The sequence below is a fragment of the Cebus imitator genome, unplaced genomic scaffold, assembly GCF_001604975.1.
Source record: "Cebus imitator isolate Cc_AM_T3 unplaced genomic scaffold, Cebus_imitator-1.0 Scaffold304, whole genome shotgun sequence".
NCBI lineage: Eukaryota > Metazoa > Chordata > Mammalia > Primates > Cebidae > Cebus > Cebus imitator.
In genome coordinates this window covers 1,938,303-1,957,981 of record NW_016107619.1, presented here as the reverse complement: position 1 = coordinate 1,957,981, position 19,679 = coordinate 1,938,303, and the positions used below count along the sequence as shown (strand labels likewise).

The 19,679-nt window shown below is 46.9% G+C and overlaps 1 protein-coding gene and 1 long non-coding RNA gene across 2 annotated transcripts in view; one reads left to right on the top strand and one right to left on the bottom strand.

Moving 5' to 3' along the window:
• Positions 1 to 19,679, bottom strand: part of CNTNAP2 (contactin associated protein 2) — a 1,742,807-nt gene that overhangs the window by 31,693 nt on the left and 1,691,435 nt on the right. The window contains exon 29 of the mRNA XM_017502914.1: positions 11,460 to 11,699. Within this exon, the coding sequence (XP_017358403.1) occupies positions 11,460 to 11,699 (240 nt within the window). The remainder of the gene's footprint in view (positions 1 to 11,459; positions 11,700 to 19,679) is intronic.
• On the top strand, positions 1,480 to 4,921 carry LOC119467557. Its single transcript, XR_005196093.1, has 3 exons — positions 1,480 to 1,728; positions 3,230 to 3,373; positions 4,802 to 4,921. It is a non-coding gene; the product is annotated as an uncharacterized LOC119467557 (long non-coding RNA).

Genomic DNA, 19,679 nt, shown 5'->3' with positions numbered 1-19,679 from the left:
CAGAGACCTGTGAGGGATGAGTTGGTCCTGAAAATTCAGGCAAAGCTGAGTAGGTGCTTGGTGTTAATTAAAAAAGAGACTGGCTTACCTGCTACTAACAGTTACCATGGGCCCCGATACAGTGACGGCAGATGGGGCTGGGGCCCGGTGCCCTGGGCTCTGTCAATCTTCAGCGGCTAAGCCAAGGAGCTGTGGGAGTGCAAGCGATTCTTCACCTTTTGTCTCAGTGAAGGGCTTGCGGGTTGGAGGTACAGGCTTTTCTGTCTGCCTGTTGGAGGACAGTCAGACTTCCAGTCGCCTGTCTGCTGGCAGATGGGGAAGGGGCCCTTTGGCGCCCGGGATTGGGACATGCCTGAGCCTAATGGCTTTCCTTGCTGCACTTGAAACATGGCCTTGGAGGTGCACTGCTTTTGGGTCTTTTGTGCCCCTGGGTGCCACAGCCAGGCTGTTTAGGTTGGTGCATGGGTGCTGCTAGACGCTGGTGTTGAGCACCATCTCTCTGGGCCTTGTCTATTTCACTTTGCTCATCCCTGATATTGAAGACCTGGAAGGCCAGGTTAAGGAGGTCTTGCTGTGGGGTCTGAGGGCCATCTTCAGCCTTTTTAAGTTTGTGCTGGATGTCTGGAGCAGACTGGGAGATGAAATGAGTGTTAAGAACTATGGTGCCTTCTTGAGGCCAGGACTAACATGGGTGTATTTTTGGAGGGTGTCTGTAAAGGCGGGAAAGAAACTGGGCAGGATTTTTGTTTGCCTTTTGGGAAATTTCTCTGAGCTTTTCAAAATTTACTTGCCTCAACGCAGGCCTTAACAAAGCTGCCCATAGGCTGTAATCATTTGGTTACGAGATGCCCGGCTGGGATCTGTAGGCTGATATTCCCAGGCCTGTTTCTCTCGTGGGACAGCAGCGCCCCCCACAGGTTTAGTAGGGTCCTGCCGGTGGAGGTCATCAGCATGTGCCTGTGCCGTAAGCCACACTCTTTCCTTCTCTTCCAGGAGGAGAGAGTGCTACAGAGATCATGCCAGGTAAGTTCATTAGACTGGGTAAGATATTTAAATTCTTTAAGTGTCTAGATCGGAGGAGAAAGACCCGAGGCGCTTTTTGATTTGGGAGAGATCAGATAGATACAAGGGGACAGGAAAGCGGACAATGCCTTCCACCCCCGCCACTTCTCTAAGGAGTAAGTAAGTGAGCTGGCTGCTGGGAATGCCGGTCCGGGAGCAAGTGTGGGGTGGAGATGGAGAGGAGTCGGAGTTGGAAGTGGGTGGGGGTGTGGAGGGGGGAGGGCGGAGGGGACAAAGGAAGAGCTAGAGCAGGGACATAGGGCAGAGGCTCTGGGCACTGGTGGGGAGAAGGGAAGTCAGCCGGGTCAAAAGAGGATGTGTTGTCTGCTGGGACTGTGGGAGGGGTTGAGCTGGGTTTCAAGCTCAACCTTGAAACATTGGGGAACCTCAGAACGTTCACCACTGTGGTGGAAGGAATTTTCAAGGTCTTAAAGAATGTTGAAATTTAAAGCACCATTCTCAGGCTACTGAGAACGATTATCTCATTTATATTGGGGCCAGGCTATATTACAGTAGAAAATTAATCTCGTGGGCCTGACTTCAGACTGGAGACCAAAGCTGTCTGGATACCGGAGGAGACATCCTAAAGGGGTAGTTTTAGACGGAAATGACTGGCCAGACCCCATGGTAAAAGGCCAGAAGAGGAGGAGGCTGCTGAGAAGGAAGGTAGGAGAGAGCATCCTCTGCCCTGTTTCTTCTACCTAAGACAGTGAATTCAGAACAGTCACTGTCCAACTAGGCATCCCCAGGATGACAGGACTGAAGTCCCTGGGGCTGGAAGGGCATCCTCAGCCCAGTGCTGGGACTTTTTGGGACAGAAAACAGAGGGTTGAGGAACCTGGATGGAGGCAAACCTCTATCCACCTTACGGGCTAGGAGGTGATGATGTGGATGGAGATAACCACAGTTGGCAATGGAGGTCTGGGGTTTCCCTCCTGGGTCTGGAAAGGGGTTCGGGATGGGGGGGGCTAGCTGTGGAGGCAAAGAGAGAAAGAGTGGCCAGCACCTACTCCCGTCCCGGGTTTCAGCACCAAAACATAAGGCTGACCAAAAGGATGAAGAGGCAGACCCAAGGTCAGGTTTCGCAAGTTTATTTCAACCTGCCAGGCAGCAGCCTGGCTTACAGACCGTGGGGTTATATAGGGGGTTTGCAGGTAGCCAGGTGTTATTCTAAGAAAAACCGCATCTTGGTTCTCAGGGACTGACATTCTGCTTAATTGGGTCAACATGGTGGGTTCGAGCTGGGTGTGAACACATCCTGGAACCCAGGTGCCCTATTTACAAGGCTTGAGGCTGTTTTTGTTATGAGCTCAGCTTAGCCAGGGAGAACGAGAATGGGGAGGGGGGTCTGTGGGCTCGCCTGGCTGTGACCCTAACACATATCATTTAGGAAAGTAAAAAGTACAGCTTCTCAATAGAGCGGACCCAAGGGCTGCTGGTTGCCCATGTTTATGGTTGTTTATTGATTTTATGCTAAACAAGGGGTGGATCATTCATGCCTCTCCTTTTTAGACCCCATAGGGTAACTTCCTGACAGTGCTATGGCATTTATAAACTGTCATGGGGCTGGTGGGAATACAGCAGTGAGGACGACCAGAAGGCAGTCTGATGGTTGTAGCTAGCATCTGTACTGCAGCTAGTTTTACCTGCAAGGTCTCTGTGAGCTGTAGCTTGTGCCAGCCACCTATTCCATTCTGTGACCAAATGTCTTAGCCTCCTGGGAATGCAGCCCAGTATGTCTCAGTGTGATTTTACCCAGCCCCATTCAAGATGGAGTTGCTCTGGTTCAGACACCTCTGACGGAAGCGTAGTCTTGACATCAGGGTTTTAAAAAGCTCCCCGGGTAATTCTAAAGTGCTTCGAAGATTGAGAAGCACTACATAAGATTAGAGCTTTTAAATTGCAGGGGTAAGTCACTAGGAACCATGATAAAACACGAATGCTGATTAGTCAGTCTGGGGTGGGGCCTGAGCTTCTGCATTTCTAAAAAGCTTCCAGGAGACCCAGTGCTGCTTGTTGGGGACTAAACTTCCAAGGCACTGGACCAGATAACGTACTTCCAAATGTCCTCTACTCAAGCCATGACTCACGACCTGTTTTGGGGGCGGGAGGGTCTCTTCATTCAGAACACACATTTTAACATTTAACATTTGGTGCTGAAACCCAGGACAGGGGTACTCTGGTGGGGAGACCAGCCCCCTGTCCTTGCTCCCCCTCTGAGAAGAGACCCACCTGAGACCTCAACACATCAGACCAGCCCAACTGCTCACATTTATCGTGCCAAGCAGCTCTCCTGCCACCTTCAGATTGGGTAAGCAGTCTCTCCCTCTTTTCCTTTAAATCTTTCTCCTTCTAGTAGAGACAAAGGAGATACTCGTTATCTGTGTAGAGACAGCTCTCTCTCAAAAACTCCAACATTAGTCATGGGCTTGGGAAGACAGTCTTCCCTTGGTGTCTGGTCAATCTCGGGGACGCCTGCCTTGATCACTCGCCCACGTCACAGCCCTGGGTTCAGTCAGGGCCGCCTACTGAAAACTGGTAGCTGCCCGCTCCTTCTCCTCCTCTCTACTCTGCTTCTCTCCTGAAAACTTATCTCCTTGCCGGGGCAATATTCGGCCCTCTATTCCTCTGTCTTCGCCTCTAGCCTGCATGCTAAAAAACCTAAAACCTCTTCACTGTCACCCAATCTGAAACCTAAATATCTGTTCTTTTTCTGTAACACGGCCTGGCCTCAATACAAATTAGACAGTGGCTCCAAATGGCCAGAAAATGGCACTTTCAATTTTTCTGTTCTGTGAGACCCACACAATTTTTTTTTTTTTTTTAACAAATGGGCAAATGGTCTAAGATGCACGATGTCCAGGCGTTTAATACTCCAGTCCCTCCCTAATCTCTGCTCTCAGTGCCACCCATCCCAAATTGTCCTCCTCTCCCTTCTGCCCGCGACCCAGAAACCTCCTTGTCCATCAACCCTTCCGACCTTTCTCCTCCCCACCTGTCTGAACCAAACCCCAATCCAGGCCCTAACAATCCCCTCCCCCCCACCCCGCCCCCCTCTTCTACCTCTCACAACCCACCTCCTCACCTCATACCCGGTCCAGCCTAGTCCTCCGTCCCTGCCCCACAATTCCCCCTTCAAGAGGTGGCTGGAGCCAAAGGCATAGTTAGGGTACGTACACGTTCCCTTCTCTTTATCTGACCTGTCCCAAATCGGCCAACTGTTAGGCTCCTTTTCATCAGATCCTACTAAATATATACAAGAGTTCCAATACTTAACCCAGTCCTAGAATCTCACCCAAAGTGACTTAAATGCCATCCTTACTTCTACCCTCACCCCTGAAGAATGCTTAATATGCATTTTATCACCCAGTCAGCCCCTGACATTTAAAAAGCTACAGAAATTAAAATCTGGCCCTCCAACCCCACAACGGGATTTAATCAACCTCACCTTCAAGGTGTTCAGTAATAGGGAAGAAGCTGCCCGGCGGCAGCGCATCTCAGCACTACCGAGGCTGCCTCTGCCGTGAGGCAAACCCCAGCCACGCCACCGGCTCACAAACATGTCAGAGTGCCCAGACTGCAGCGTCCAGTTGCCCCTCCCAGATCTTGTTTCAGGTGTTGGAAGCCTGGCCACTGGGCCGAGGAATGCCCGCCGCCTGGGATTCCTCCTAAGCCCTGCCCCGTCTGTGTGGGGTCGCCGCTGAAAGTCAGACTGTCTGATTCACATTGCTGTTCTCAGAGCTCCTGGACTGAGTCCTGCCCAGATCTCCGTGGCTTGGTGGCTGAAGCCTGACGCTGCCCGAACATCTCAGAGGTCTCCTGGACCATCACGGACACCGAGTTTTGGGTAAATTTACGGTGAAGGGTAAGTCCATCCCCTTCTTAATCGGTCTGGAGTCCACGCACCCCACGCTGCCTTCTTTTCAAGGACCTGTCTCCTTGGCCTCCATAACTGTTGTGTTAATCGACAGCAAGGGCTCCAGGCCTCTCAAAACCCCCCAAGTGCGGCGTCAGTTAGGCCCGCACTCCTTTCCACATTCGTTCCTAATCATCCCCACCTGTCCAGCTCCCCTAAGGCCAGGCTATCCTAGCAACATGTCTGCGTCCTTAACTACTCCGGGGCTACAGCCACACCTCATTGTCGTCCTCCTCCCGGAACCCATACCTCCCTCAGTAGCTCCCCTTATGTTCCCCAACCCTAACCCTAGGGAGCGGGACACCACCTCCGCATCCCTCACTGCAGGTCACTCACCCCCATCATCCCCTTAAAACCTAACCACCCTTATCCCTCCCGGCGCCAGTACCCCACCCCAGCACAGGCCTTAAAAGGCCTAAAGCCTGTTATTACTCGCTTACTACAACATGGCCTTTCAGTTCCTACATCTCCAAACACCAGACATATCCTCCAGGCTAGTCCAAGACCTCCGCCACAGCAATCGGATTGGTTGTACCAAACCCCTGTACCCCCCTGTCTTCCATACCCCCTTCCACAATTCACTATTCTGTTCTTGACTTCAAAAATGTTTTTCTAAAGCCCAAATCTCTTCCCCATTTGTTACCTTTCTTGGTATAATCCTTCGCCGGCATACACGCACTCTCCCTGTATCCAGTTAACTTCCCAAACCCATCCACTAAACAGCAGCTTCTCTCCTTCCTAGGCATTGTAGGATCCCAGGTTTCGCCCTCCTAACCAAACACTTTATAAACTGACAAAAGGAAACTTAGCTAGACCCATAGACCCCAAATCCTTCCCCCATTCTTCCTTTTGCTTTTTAAAGAAGGACTTAGAAACAGCCCCTATAGTAGTGCTCCCCAACTCCTCCCAACCCTGCTCCCTTCATGTGGCAGAAGCAGAAGGCTGTGCAGTCAGGGTTCTGACACAAGAGCCAGGCCCACGACCGGCTGCCTTCTTGTCTAAACAGCTTAACCTCACAGTTCTAGGCTGGCCGTCATGTTTACACACTGTGGCCGCCACAGCTGTAATACTCCTAGAATCCCTTAAAATTACAGGCTGTGCTCCACTTACCCTCCATAGCTCTCACAATCTCCAAAGTTTAGTTTCCTCTTCACACCTCACACACTTACTTTCAGCCCCTCGCCGTCTTATTGAAACCCCCACCGTAACCACTGCTCTTGGACCTGACTTCAACCCAGCCTCTCACTTAATACCCAACACAGACCCTGAACCCCATGACTGCATCTCCCTAATCCATATGCGTCCTCCCCATTTCCCACTTCCAGACCACACATGGTTTATTGATGGCAGCTCCTCCAAGCCTAGTCGGTTGGCACTGGCCAAAGCTGGCTATGCTGTTGTATCCCACTCATGTATTACCGAGGCGGCCACAATCCCCTCTTCCACTGATTCTCGGCAAGCTGAACTGATTGCCTTAACCTGTGCTCTTACTCTTGCCAAAGGACTACAGTTCATAGCAACACTGACTCCAAATACGCCTTCCACATCCTACACCACCATGCTGCCACATGGGCAGAAAGAGGTTTTCCAACCACACAGGGATGCTCTATTATCAACGCCCCCTTAATAAAGGTCTTCCTTAAGGCCACTCTCTTCCCAGCCAAGGCTAGAGTGATCCACTGCAGAGGACACCAAAAACCATCAGATTCTCTTGCCCAAGGAAATCTTCCATGTAGGATACAAGCCCCTGGCTTGTCTTTTAGAACCCCTTATTTCTTTTCCATCATGGAATTCCACCCTCAAAACAGTCACATCTCAATGTTCTGTCATTCCACTCCTCAGGGCTTTCTCAGACTCCCTCCTTTTCTTTTCTTTTTTTTTTTTTGAGACGGAGTTTCGCTCTTGTTACCCAGGCTGGAGTGCAATGGCGCGATCTCGGCTCACCGCAACCTCCGCCACCTGGGTTCAAGCAATTCTCCTGCCTCAGCCTCCCAAGTGGCTGGGATTACAGGTGTGCGCCACCATGCCCAGCTGATTTTTTGTATTTTTAGTAGAGACGGGGTTTCACCATGTTGACCAGGATGGTCTCGATCTCTTGACCTCATGATCCACCCGCCTCGGCCTCCCAAAGTGCTGGGATTACAAGTGTGAGCCACCGTGCCCGGCCGACTCCCTCCTTTTCTTATACACCAGGCCCCGGATTTTCCCCTGCACAAGATTGGCAGATAAACTTCAAGTTTTGCCTAGGTAGGCATTCACCTTGTCTCTCACTCCATCCTTGGCTGCCCTCCCCTTGTTCACCAGATTCTCCTCCAGACCCCTCTTCCTGCCTGCTTATTCTTAACCTTGTTAATGAAAGTGAATGGTTACTCAGATACCAAACGCTTTTGCAAACACCATGAAAACATGAGCTCTCCCTCCATACGGTTATCCTACCAAACCCCGCGACAACCTTTAACTGCCACAGCCCTTGCTGGTTCCCTTGGTATTTGGGTCCAAAGTCCCAGCCCCCTTGGAACACTTTCTCACCTTTTTGGTTTACACTTCCACCTCTGTTTAAGCCAAGGACTTTTTTCCCTCTGTGGTTCTTCTCCTTACATCTGCCTTCCTACCAACTAGACAGGCACTTGTACCCTAATTTTCCTTACTCCCAAAATTTGGTTTGTCAACCAAGACAAAAGCTTCCCTGTTCCCCTTGTGGTCCCAACGTAACACAAGCAGGTCATTCCACGGATCCCCTTATTTGTAATCAGCACAGGCATAGCAGGCCTAACCCCTTCAATTGTCACCTTCCATAGCCTCTCTAATGATTTCTCTGCTAGCACTGCAGAATTAATCACTATACCTTCTTCAAGCTCAAGTAAATTCCCTAGCTGCAGTTGTCTTCCAAAACTGCTGAAGTCTTAATTTACTGACTGCTAAGAAAGGAGGTCTTTGCCTATTCTTAAGTGAAGAATGTGTTTATGTAAACCAGTCTGGCCTCGTATGTGATGCCATCAACAGATTAAAAGACAAAGCCCAAAAGCTCGCTAATCGGGCAAATGGTGATTCTGGACCTGGCTGGACAACTCTCTAACTGTGTGTCATGGCTTCTTCCAATCATTAGTCCTCTGATACCTATCTTTCTCCTTCTCTTATTTGGACCCTGTGTTTTCTGACTAATCTCTTAATTCCTCCAAAAACTGTATACAAGCGATAACTAATCAATACAACAAATGCTCTTTCTAACAACCACACAGTATCACCCCTTGCCCTAAGATCTCCCAGCAGTCTAAATTCTTTCCCATTTTTAGGTTTCTGCATCACTCCCAATCCCTTTCAAAGAAGCCCTGAGAAACATCTCCCCTTTGTGTCAGCCTTCCTAATATTCCACTGCCCTCCACTCTTCATTTCCTTTTCCTTTATATTACTAATATAAAAAGACAGAACTGCAAGGTCTTTTAAGCCGACTGACTGCGCCACGGACAGCATGGTAACCTCTGTGACCTGTATGTACATTCCAGATGAGTTTCTGGAACTAGAAAGTTTGAAGTAACTGGAAGACCATAAAAGGGGAAGAATGATCAACCCCTGCAGTGCCTAATTAACTTTGAGACATTCTTCTATTGTTCCCTATTCCTGCCTCAACTGATAATGCAACTGGCTTTGTAATCAACCTTGGTCAACCTCATGGCACCAGACCCTACGATCCCCTTCCAGCTTGCAAAAACTGCCCTGAACTGTAACTTCTGCAACTTTCCACTGCCTACCCCAAACCTATAAAACCAACTCCTATCCCACTGCCCTCCGCTGACTCTCTTTTTGGACTCAGCCTGCCTGCACTCAGGTGAATAAACAGCCATGTTGCTCACACAAAGCCTGTTTAGGGGGTCTCTTCATTCAGAGTACGTTTTAACACACAGGTTCAAGTGATTCTCCTGCCTCAGCCTCCTGAGTAGCTGGGATTATAGGCATGTGCCACCACACCTGGCTAATTTTTGTATTTTAAGTAGAGAAGGGGTTTCACCATGTTCATCAGGCTGGTCTCAAACTCCTGACCTCAGGTGATTCACCCACCTAGGCCTCCCAAAGTGTTGGGGTTACAGATGTGAGCCACCTCGCCCAGCCAACTGTTTTCTGTCCTTGTAATTGGTTTCATGACAATTGGATTAATACGTCACCTGCTGGACACTGGGTAAGAACTCTCCAAGTGTAAGAGGAAATTTTTCTGCAAATGGATCTCATGTTACATAGCATGGGCCTACTGTGATGTCAGAGTTACAGAATTTTGACTTGAGCATCAAATACTAACAAACAGATATGTTCCCTATATACATTTGCATAAATCAGTCAAGGAGAATCCTGTAATCCTAGCACTTTGGGAGGCCAAGGTGGGTGGATCACCTGAGATCAGGAGTTCAAGACCAGCCTGGCCAACATGGTGAAACCCCGTCTCTACAAAAATATAAAAATTAGGTGGGCATGATGGCAGGTGCCTATAATCCCAGCTACTCAGGAGGCTGAGACAGGAGAATATCTTGAGCTTGGGAGGTGGAGGCTGCAGTAGCCAAGATGGCACCGTTGTACTTTAGCCTGGGCAACAGAGTGAGACTGATTCCATCCATCAATCCATACATGTCATGCACAAAGCATGATTTTTAAAAAATAAAAACAAACTCTTTGGTCCCTACAATCATGTCTGACAGATCTTAACAACAAACACGTTCCTAATGAAGTCATAATACATAGGAACTCATATTGGCCCAAGGTAGGATCTAGATGTTTCAGAAACTAGTCTCTTCACCCTGATTTAGACCACAGGTGTTCACAGCCTCAGGCAGTGGGTCCCTTTGACAGTGGAAGGACTCGTGCACTGCAAAGAAAGATCATTTATGGTATTTGTCTACTTGGGCATTTGGAGGAATTTATCTGAGAGATCTCTGTTCCTCTGTGGCCCTGACATGTCTTTTCTCCTCTTGTATTTTCACTCTTACTTTTCTTCTTTCAGCATTAGGAACACTTTCCTTTGTTCAAGCCAGCCCATGAGGAAAAGCCAGACTGCTGTGTAATCCTAACAGCATTCATAAAACGGAATTCTTCATATGTGCCCTTAGCACACAGCGCCCTGCGTCAAGTTCTAGGAATCCATGTGTGGGGAACAAAGAGGACTGTTTCATCTGTAAATTGGCTATTCTGACAACAGAGCAATTTTGGCTTCTTTCTAAGCTTCACAGAGCTTCGCAGCACAACCCTGGCAAGGAATCACAATGACAACAGCTGCACTGAAAGCAGAACTTGGGCAGGGTCGGAACATGATTAAAGCGATCAAGCGCACAAGGTTTAGAGAATGAGCTGTTACAGATTACAAGTTTGTGTGGCGAGAGGATTTCGAAGTGTTTACTCAACGTTCAAGCATTATAGCAAATTATGTCTGATATAATAACCATGATTATTAATATTATCGTAGCTAAACTTTTGCACTTGCTACATGCTTGTGATTAAACACATCACATTTAATCATACCACTTTAAATAGAATTCCATGAGTTAGGTCTTATTAACTCCATTTAGGGAATGGGGAAACTGAGGAATGAGGTTATGAAAACTGCCCAAGGTTAATCTGCTGGTGAGAGGCAGTGATGGTGCTGGAATCCAGACCTTCCAGCTGTGTTGCTTCCTGCCTCATCTTCCTCCTGTTTTTTGATCAGCAACATCACATGTTGCCTGGAGACCCACTGAATGTTGGATTTGGAGGTCAGTTAGAGGCTACACTCCCCTCTCCTTCTTTACCGTATGGGCGAAAAAGTAGAAGCTTAGAGAGGTCACCTGAGTTGTCCAAGGCCAATTTAGGTGGAGCTAGGAGTAGGACCTAAGTCTCCTGAGATACAGCTTAATAGGCTGTCTACCCCGCAGGCTGATGTATATACTCTTTTCATTCAATTTCTCAGCCAACAGCTACATCCTTTCATTTGAGTCCCGTGCTTTCAAATTACATGTCTTAGCACTCAAAGAAGTGGGACTAAATCCACCGAGTTTTGCAAGCTTAAATGTACCTCGTAAAGATCTGGAAGCCTACAGTATCATTCATATAAATACGGAGCCAGGAGACGGGTCTCTATACTGCTATAGGTAAATCTCTTCTTAAAACACAGAGTATGTGGCCGCAAGTCATTGGGAGTCATGAGGCAAAGGTGAGAAAGCGAATTGATAAAATCACCCACAGTCACGGCACAGACGTCAGTTTAGGCAAGTCATAATTTAACTCATTGAAGAGTTAATAGTTCCTACATTCTTTACCTTCAACTTACTTATTTTTGGCCTGAAGTATTTCAGACGGGCTAAGTGCTGCCCTGAGAACCCTCTTCTCACACGTTCCTTTGCCCTTTCTTAAATCCTCCACTGACGCTACCAGTGAGGTGCTGGTATTAAATCCATTCCATGGTCCCAAGAGACTGAGATTTAAAGAAACGAAGCAATCTGCTGGAGATTGCTGGAGACTTTACCTGAATCCAGGTGATCCAGGTGCCAGGGGTCGGTGGCGGACGACATGGGGGAGAGGGTCAGCGGTGAGGCCCCGCAGTTGGACTCTACCAGCTCGCCCTGGATGTGGACGTGAGCTGAGGCGTTCGTCTGCCTCAAGGCGGCCTTGAGAGGGGCGATCTGGTTGAACTGGACTCTGGAGAGGCAACCAGTGAATCCTGGGGTGTTGTATTTGTGAATCTCTTGGTCAATTTTCCCTGTTTCTAAAAGAAAAAAATGAAAATGTTAACTGACTCACCACAGCCCAGCTGTACAACAAACCTGTCTGAATGCTTGTGTTCTAATCTTACCTTTAGGTTTCAGTTTAAGATGTTACATTGTTTTAGATGAAATATTAATGGGTCAATAAGACTTAAGGCTACAGACTTCACTTTAAAGGAACCTTGTGTTACCAGGGAATCTGGTAAGGTAAACATAAGACTATATGTGATAAAACAAAATACATTTCTAAGTACCTTCTGGCTACTTCAGATGCTGCTGAAACTCACAACACTGACTTGGTTCTGACTGATTTTTCTCCTTATCTTTTCTGATGCTTCCCTGATTCTCTCAACAAATTGAACCACGCAGCCCTGCTCTGCCCTCCTAACAAACTATGGTTCTGTTTTGTATCTCTTATTTTCTTCTTCAGTACTCCTTTAAAAAGCAAAAGGAAAAGAACAAGAATTGTGGTAGCCTGTATGTGAACATCTCCTTTCTTCAAAATCCAATCCCCTTGGAATTCTGAAATTTACGGAATCCCTGCTAGTGTCTGGTGGAGGTTTTGGAAGTCAGCAAACTTTCCCAACCCAATCACAAACATACACATGCATTGACGAATCTCACCATCTCCCTGCCAACCTGCAGACTTAACATCTGAAACTAACTCAGCTCAGAGGTGAGTCTGGGTAGAGGCACTTCCACGGTAACAATCTGCAACGTACCCACGCATTGTTATATCAGTGAAATCAATGTCTTTTGGCCCTCTGTCCCACGTTTTAGAAACTATCTAGCAGAAACAAATATTGAAAGAGACCTTAAATGCTTAAGAGCCCTTGGCTAGTGGGCCAGGTGGACTGACCTCAGAGCCTCTTAACCACTCCAACTTTCAGAGCCGATAAATGAATAATGTATTTGGTGGAATTATTACAGGCTGTGGTAAGGCAGGCAGCGTGTCCGCATGGGGCTCTGGAATGTGCTCCGAGAGAGGCAGGATTAGAACTAGGGTTTGAGGATGAAAGAGATCGCCAGGCTGAGTTTGTAATGGGGCTTGTGACTGTGGGAAGTAGAAAAGTTCCTCTTCAAAGTTTCCTTTTTTGTTAAAGAATAAATCCTTCTTGCTTTTTTATTAATCACTGTTTGTTAAGCCCTATCCTACATAGCAGTTTGACATGCTCACAGGCACGTACTACATTCTACGTCCTTGTACTTTAACGAAGATATCTGTGCTGGATGTGCTCACAGGCATGTCTCAGCTCACAGCTTATGCCCCTTCCTTATTTGGACTTTCTTTTTGTTCTCCATTGCTTTGACCTGTTTAAAAAGTTTTAAGTTGTTAGCCAACTGGGTTTTAGTTTAAATTGTGAGGACTGGCTCCAACCAATGGAGATCAGACACAGCAGTAAGGACAACCCCAAATGCGTAAGGGATAAATATGTCTGCTTTTTCTTTGTTCACTGTACTCTCTGTGGCAAGATGATTGGTGAGGGTACCCTTCCTACAGGAAGTAAAAATTGCCTTTCTGAGAGATCCTTTGTCTCAGTGCTAATTTTTCTTTGTGGCACTGAGCGTCTGTTTCCAACAGTAGGTTCAGGAGAACTATGGGAGCCTGAGGGGACCAGAGCTGAGAGCCAGACTGGGAAGGGACTTCAATGCCATGTGAAGATGCCTGTGGATCCACAGGAAACTCAAGGATGTTTAAGCTGCAGAGGACTGTGATGGGAACCGTGTGAGAAAGATAATTCTAGCAGCAGTGTTGCAATTGCTCTGAGCAAGTGACGCATTAAGCCCTCAGGTCCCTGCCGACTGCCTGGGCTCAAAGATTCTTTTGCCTCAGGGCTGAGGCAGGGTGCATGGGGGACATGGATAAAGTGCCTTGTTCTTCTCCAGCATTTTCATATGCTTGCTTGCCCTTTGCTTAAGCCGTTCTATTATCTATCATGAACCAGTGCTAGTTTTGTCTCCTCTGTGACAGATTTGGGTAGAAAACTTCTGACTCCAGCTCCATTACATATGGTCCTAGACAGCTTTCTAAACTTTGGGGAGGGCAGGTCTCCCTATGACACCATAGAAAATCAGTTGCTTCAAAGCCGTATCTATCTGAGGGGTCTCAATTTAACATGGGGTCCACACTTCTTAAAGGGCTGTCTTCCCCTTGGTGTTTCCTTCTGAGATGGCCTCCAGGGAGGGAGCCTGGGGCACGGGATTCCGATGGTGGAGCAGGCAGAGAAATCATGGGTGCCAGCAGAGGTGCCCAGGCCCAAGCCTAGGTGGCTGTGAGCATTGGCAGAAAGGTCTGCTGAGCAGCCAGACGCTGGGCTGGATGGCAGGAATGAGCCCTGGTGAACGGCCTGGTCTCACTTTCCAATTCTCCTTGGGGCTCTTTCATTCTCCCTACTGGGGAAAATTCCCAGTGTTTCAACAGTTGTTTCTTTCTTGTAAAGCAGCAGAGTCACCAAATCGAGGATTCTAATGCTGTGGAAAGCAGAACCAGTATTTCCAGAACTGGAGAGGGTTTCACATTTAGTTGATGTGCCTCTTTCCCAGAGATGCTTGTCTGGGACCAATTCCCTTGGAGGGGGCCAGTATGCAGCAGATGCTCTGGAGTTTGCAGGACCTGATGGTTCCAACTCAGGGCCATGTAATAAGAAGAATACTGATACAATGATAAAGGTGGCAGAGAAAATCTAGGCAGAAAGGGGCAGGTCCCTACCTCACCCTCAAGCCAGAAACAGCAATCCAAAGTGAGAACTTATATCCCTGTTCCACTCAAATGTTGCCTTTTCCAAAACCACCCATGGCCCTGCCCTGCCCCACCCCACCCCATCCTGTGCCTATAAAAACCTCATACTCAGCTGGCAGAGAGAGGAGCAGCAGCTGCATGTTGGAGACTAGGTTGGACGTCAGAGAGAAGTGGCTCGACTTCAGAGGGACAGCTTGATGGTACAACATCAGAGAAGAATCTGGCCGGAGATGGCTGGACTTCAGGAGAAGATTACCTTCCCGCTTCATCTCCTTTTCAGCTTCCCTTCCTGCTCAGAGCCTTTTTCATCAGCAATAAAGTTCCCCACATTTACCATCCTTCAATTCGTTTGTGTGACCTCATTTATCCTGGATGCCAGACGAGAGCTTGGGTGCCACTAGTGTGGATACCAAAGGCTATCACAACTTGCCCTTTGTCTTTACTCACTGAAGGCAGCCGCCTCACTCAAAAAGGCAGAGGGACCACTGAGCTGTTAACACTTAGGCTGTCCATGGACAGCAGAGCTAAAAGAGCACTGGAACACTTCCACTGGAGCTTCAGGGATTGCAGGCACTGCCCCTAGATGCTGCCACAGGGCCTGCAAAGAGTTCACTCCTGCCAGTGCCCAAAAGTGCTCACCCTGGCTCCTGCACCCACGCACCCGCGTGCTTCCCCCTGCAAGGGGTGGAGCACAGTGGGTCCAAGTGAGTGGAGTTTGCTCCTGCCAGCGCTGAAGCAGCTGGTTGGTTCCAGTGTTCGTGCACTCCAGTTCCTGCCTTATTTGCTACCGTACTTCCTCCCATGAGGAGTTTGTGAGAGATGGGAAAGGTCTTCAAAGTTTATATCTTTATTTATTTATTTTTTTTGAGACAGAGTCTTGCTCTGTCACCAGGCTGGAGTGCAGTGGCACGATCTCGGCTCACTGCAACCTCCGCCTCTTGGGTTCAAGTGATTCTCCTGCCTCAGCCTCCTGAGTAGCTGGGACTATAGGCACGCACCACCATGCCCAGCTAATTTTTGCATTTTTTTAGTAGAGATGGGGTCTCACCATGTTGGCCAAGATGGTCTCGATCTCTTGGCCTCGTGATCCACCTGCCTTGGCCCAAAGTTTATATCTTAGACTACAATGTCTTGCTCTATGGCCATTTTCCACTATTAGCATAAACATATAACCATGTATATATATTCTCTAAAGCATCTACGTCTTAAATCAGCTACCTTGACTCACTCCGGCATGTCTGAACAGAACTGGGCAAGCTCCAAACCCTCGCACATGCCATTCCTTATTTGGAAACCCCCCTGACCTTCTCCTGACTAGCTTCCTCTTCTTCCTTGTCTTCCTCCTCCTCTTCTTTCCTCTTATCTGTTCAGGAAATTTCCAAGTTTTTAGCCAATCGGGTCAAGCATAGAATGTGAGGTCCTGTTCCGGCCAATGGAAACTGGACACAGCAGTAGGGTGACTGTGTCAGGTTATAAAGTTATAAATGTCCCCGTCTCCTTCGTTCAAGTGTGACCTCGTGGCAAGACTGCTGGCAAGTTGCACCCTTCCTGTAGGAAGTAAACTAGCCTTGCTGAGTGATCCATTATCTCAGTGTGGATTTTTCCTGATGTTGTAAACCTGTTTCCAGCAGAGTTGAAGGCTGCGAGCTGGGTAAGTAAGGCGCCCCTGTTGTGGGTCCCTGCTCTAATACCCTGCTTTGATATTAGAGCACACACGAAGGACAGTACATGTTGGCAGGCACTGTGCTTAGCATTTATTATTCAGTATTCTACTAAGTCTCCTGGCAACCCTCTGAGCTAAATAGGATTGCCCCCCAACTGACAGTTGAGGAAACCGAGGCTTAGAGAAGGCTTTGCCAGTGAATACGTATTTGTTTCATATAAAAAACAGAACTCAAATATTTTGCATTAATCTCAATTTCTTCCAAAAACAGGCTGTATTATGTTGTTTTTTATATTCATGTAGACTTTTGATATTTCTAGTCAGGGACCCCATAGAAATGGCAGGGTGAGGTTTTTAGAAAAAAAATGTAAACGGTTGTTAAAACTGCTTTAAGACCGCGTTTCATTAGAGGCTGAGCCAATAATTTGATTTTCAAAAAGGTGGTAAACTGATGTTAGATCTTCATTAGCATCATTTAAAGCACTAGAATGTTACAGAAATGCTTGTCTGGAAAAAGGTTCCGTATTTCTTAAGAACATGTACAAATCATAGTATAGCTATCATTTTTTTGAGTTTATTACAAGTAAATTATGTTATTCTATAATTGTTGAAATCAAACATTAAAATATCATTTACTGTAAGAAACAATGTTCTGCCTGGAGATGTCCTGGGTAAGGTGTAATTTGTGGGAGAAACTTGCTTTAAAAATGCAAATTTGAAAAATGCAGTACAATCACTTTTAAAGTTACATTCTTAAGTGGCAATCAGTACGTTAGCGTCTTCTATTCATAACGGTATGTGTTCCAGAAAATAGCCCACTTCAAACACTGACACAATTCCGAGTAACACATTAACATGAAACGCTCATGATAGTCCTTTTAAGGAAACGCAGCAACTCCATTTGCGATGCATTAGCGTGCTCTCCTGCTCCTTGTTCAGTTGCTGAACGCCAAGTGACAGGCGAGAATGTTGTGAGAAATGAAAGAAAAAAGAGTACCTGAGCGGGAAACACAGGGAGAATAAAGCCAGCCCCATGGAGGACAGAGCTGTGCTTGGGGCCTTGTATACAAACTCTGGCTTCTTCTCAGTGATTGGACAAACATTTATTTATTTGGACAGGCATTCATTCATTCATTCATTCATTCATTCATGAGACAGGGTCTCGCTCTGTCATCCAGGCTGGAGTGCAAGACACAATCTCGGCTCACTCTCGACCTTCTGGGCTCAAGAAATCCTCCCACCTCAGCCTCCTAAGTAGCTGGAACCACACTCATGTTCCACCACCTGATCAAGCAAGTCTCCTGCCTCAGCCTCCCGAGTAGCTGGGACTACAGGCATGGGCCACGACGCCCAGCTAATTTTTTTTTTTTTTTTGTATTTTTAGTAGAGATGGGGTTTCACCATGTTGGCCTGGCCAGGATGGTTTTGATCTCCTGACCTCATGATCCGCCCACCTCAGCCTCCCAAAGTGCTGGGATTACAGGCATGAGCCACCGTCCCTGGCAAGAGATTTCTTATTTTCCTTTGGGATTATTTAAATGTACCTATATCTTCTTCTTGTGTATCCCACGGGATCTATTCACCAGATGATTTTTGTTAGGTTTTATACTTTTTAGTTTTCTATCAATATTCCTTTTTTAGGAGGGGGATGTGATATTATGAGATACAAGGAATCACTGTCAGCTTCACTTTCTACTTTTAAAAAAACAGGAAAAAAAGTCTAGGGCATCAATGAGACTTAATTTAAGACTCTTGACTAAGTATCTACTGTGTGCTCCCCACTGTGCTAGGGGTTATGGAATTCAACCTTCGTAGAATCTGCAGGGTCAACACGGATCCCAGCCCTAACACAGCATACCTTCGCTCTGCAGAGACCATAATACAACTAGCCCCAAAGCACTGTGCACCGTTCTTTCCTTCCCTCTGTTCTGGGGTGAAGTATGTCACACTGGTGGCACTGGGGGTCTTTAGGTAAATCACAGGCTGCGAGCTAAATAACATCCAATCAGAGGGCGAGGAAGTTATTCCTTGCCCCGCCTCCCCGATTCCCTTTCAATTCCGTAGTCTCAGGCTGGCTCAGTGTGGTGCTGGACTAGCTTTATTATCACGTTGCCAATACCTACTCTTTTCCCTTTTTAACAAAAGGGCATCGGACCTCAGACCTGGATGCTTTGGTGGGCAACAGTGCTGAATTTCATTATATTTTTATATTGTGTTTTTTAGCATCACCATGTCATGACAGCAAGCAATACTGGCATTTTATTTCATGGTAGTATTGCAAAATTTCTCTTTAACATAAACCTTTTAACATAAATTTATTTATGTAAAAATTGTGAGTCCATTTAAAGAAAAATAAGTAAACAACAGTAAAGGGGGTTACTAGAATGGCAAAAATGTCATCAGAAATGGCAAAAATTGTGACCTTGGTCCTCAAATGACTCTTGTTTGGGGAACATTGTTGGAGAGAAGCTTGATGCCTCTCTAAGGCCCTGGATGTTCTGCCTTAAGGGCCTCTGGTTCCATTCAGGTGTAATCCATCCTATCGCCTCACACCTGATGTCAGTCACTATCCATCACTCTAGAACACCAGAGACCCCGGCTCGGTGTGGCTTCCCCCTGGATTCTGCTCCCGGCTCTACCTAACTGGACCAGGTGTGTTCCTTCTGTCTTCAGATGGGCCAAGATGGGCCAGAGGCCTGCAGTTGTGCCTTTCCTGGATTTAAAGTTTTCTTGACAGCTGGGACTAAATGTCTCTTCTCTTTGTGTTCCCTAAAATGTCTAAAATAATTCCTTGAACAAAGTAATCACCAGTGACTGTAGGAATGAATATACAGATGCTTTTCAACTTATAATGGGGTTACGTCCCCATAAACCCATCATAAGGTAGAAATATTGTAAATCAAAAATACGTTAAATACATGTAACCTGCTGAACATTATAGCATAGCCCAGCTTACCTTAAATGTACTCAGAACACTTACATTAGTCTACAGTTCAGTAAAATCATCTAACACAACACCTATTTTATAAGAAAGTGTTGAAAGTGAAAAACAGAATGGTTGTATGGGTACTGAAAGTATGGTTTCTACTGAATGCATATCACTTTTGAACACTGGTAAAGCTGAAAACTTGTAAGAGAAACCATCCTAAGTCAGGGACCGTCTATAACTGAAGCCTTTCCTCAATAGTCTGTCATCTGTAGTTCGGTTGGGTGGGATAGGACCAAGTACTGTGGAAATTAGAACAATCATAGTTAGCTATAGTTGAAGTTTGTTTTTCAGCTTCATGGAGTAAACAGGGGCAGAACATAGCTTGGAAAGAGGACGGGGAGGTATTCAGTGTACTCAGGTGTTCAGTAGCATATTCAGAACCAGTAGATCATTATATGTTATTTCTAGCAGTACCATTACCTGAAAATCTGTCTATCTCATTAAAAATGGACTTGTCGGCCGGGTGCTGTGGCTCATGCCTATAATCCCAGCACTTAGGGAGGCCCAGGCGGGTGGATCATGAGGTCTAGAGATCAAGACCATCCTGGTCAACATGGTGAAACCCCGTCTCTACTAAAAAAAAAAAAAAA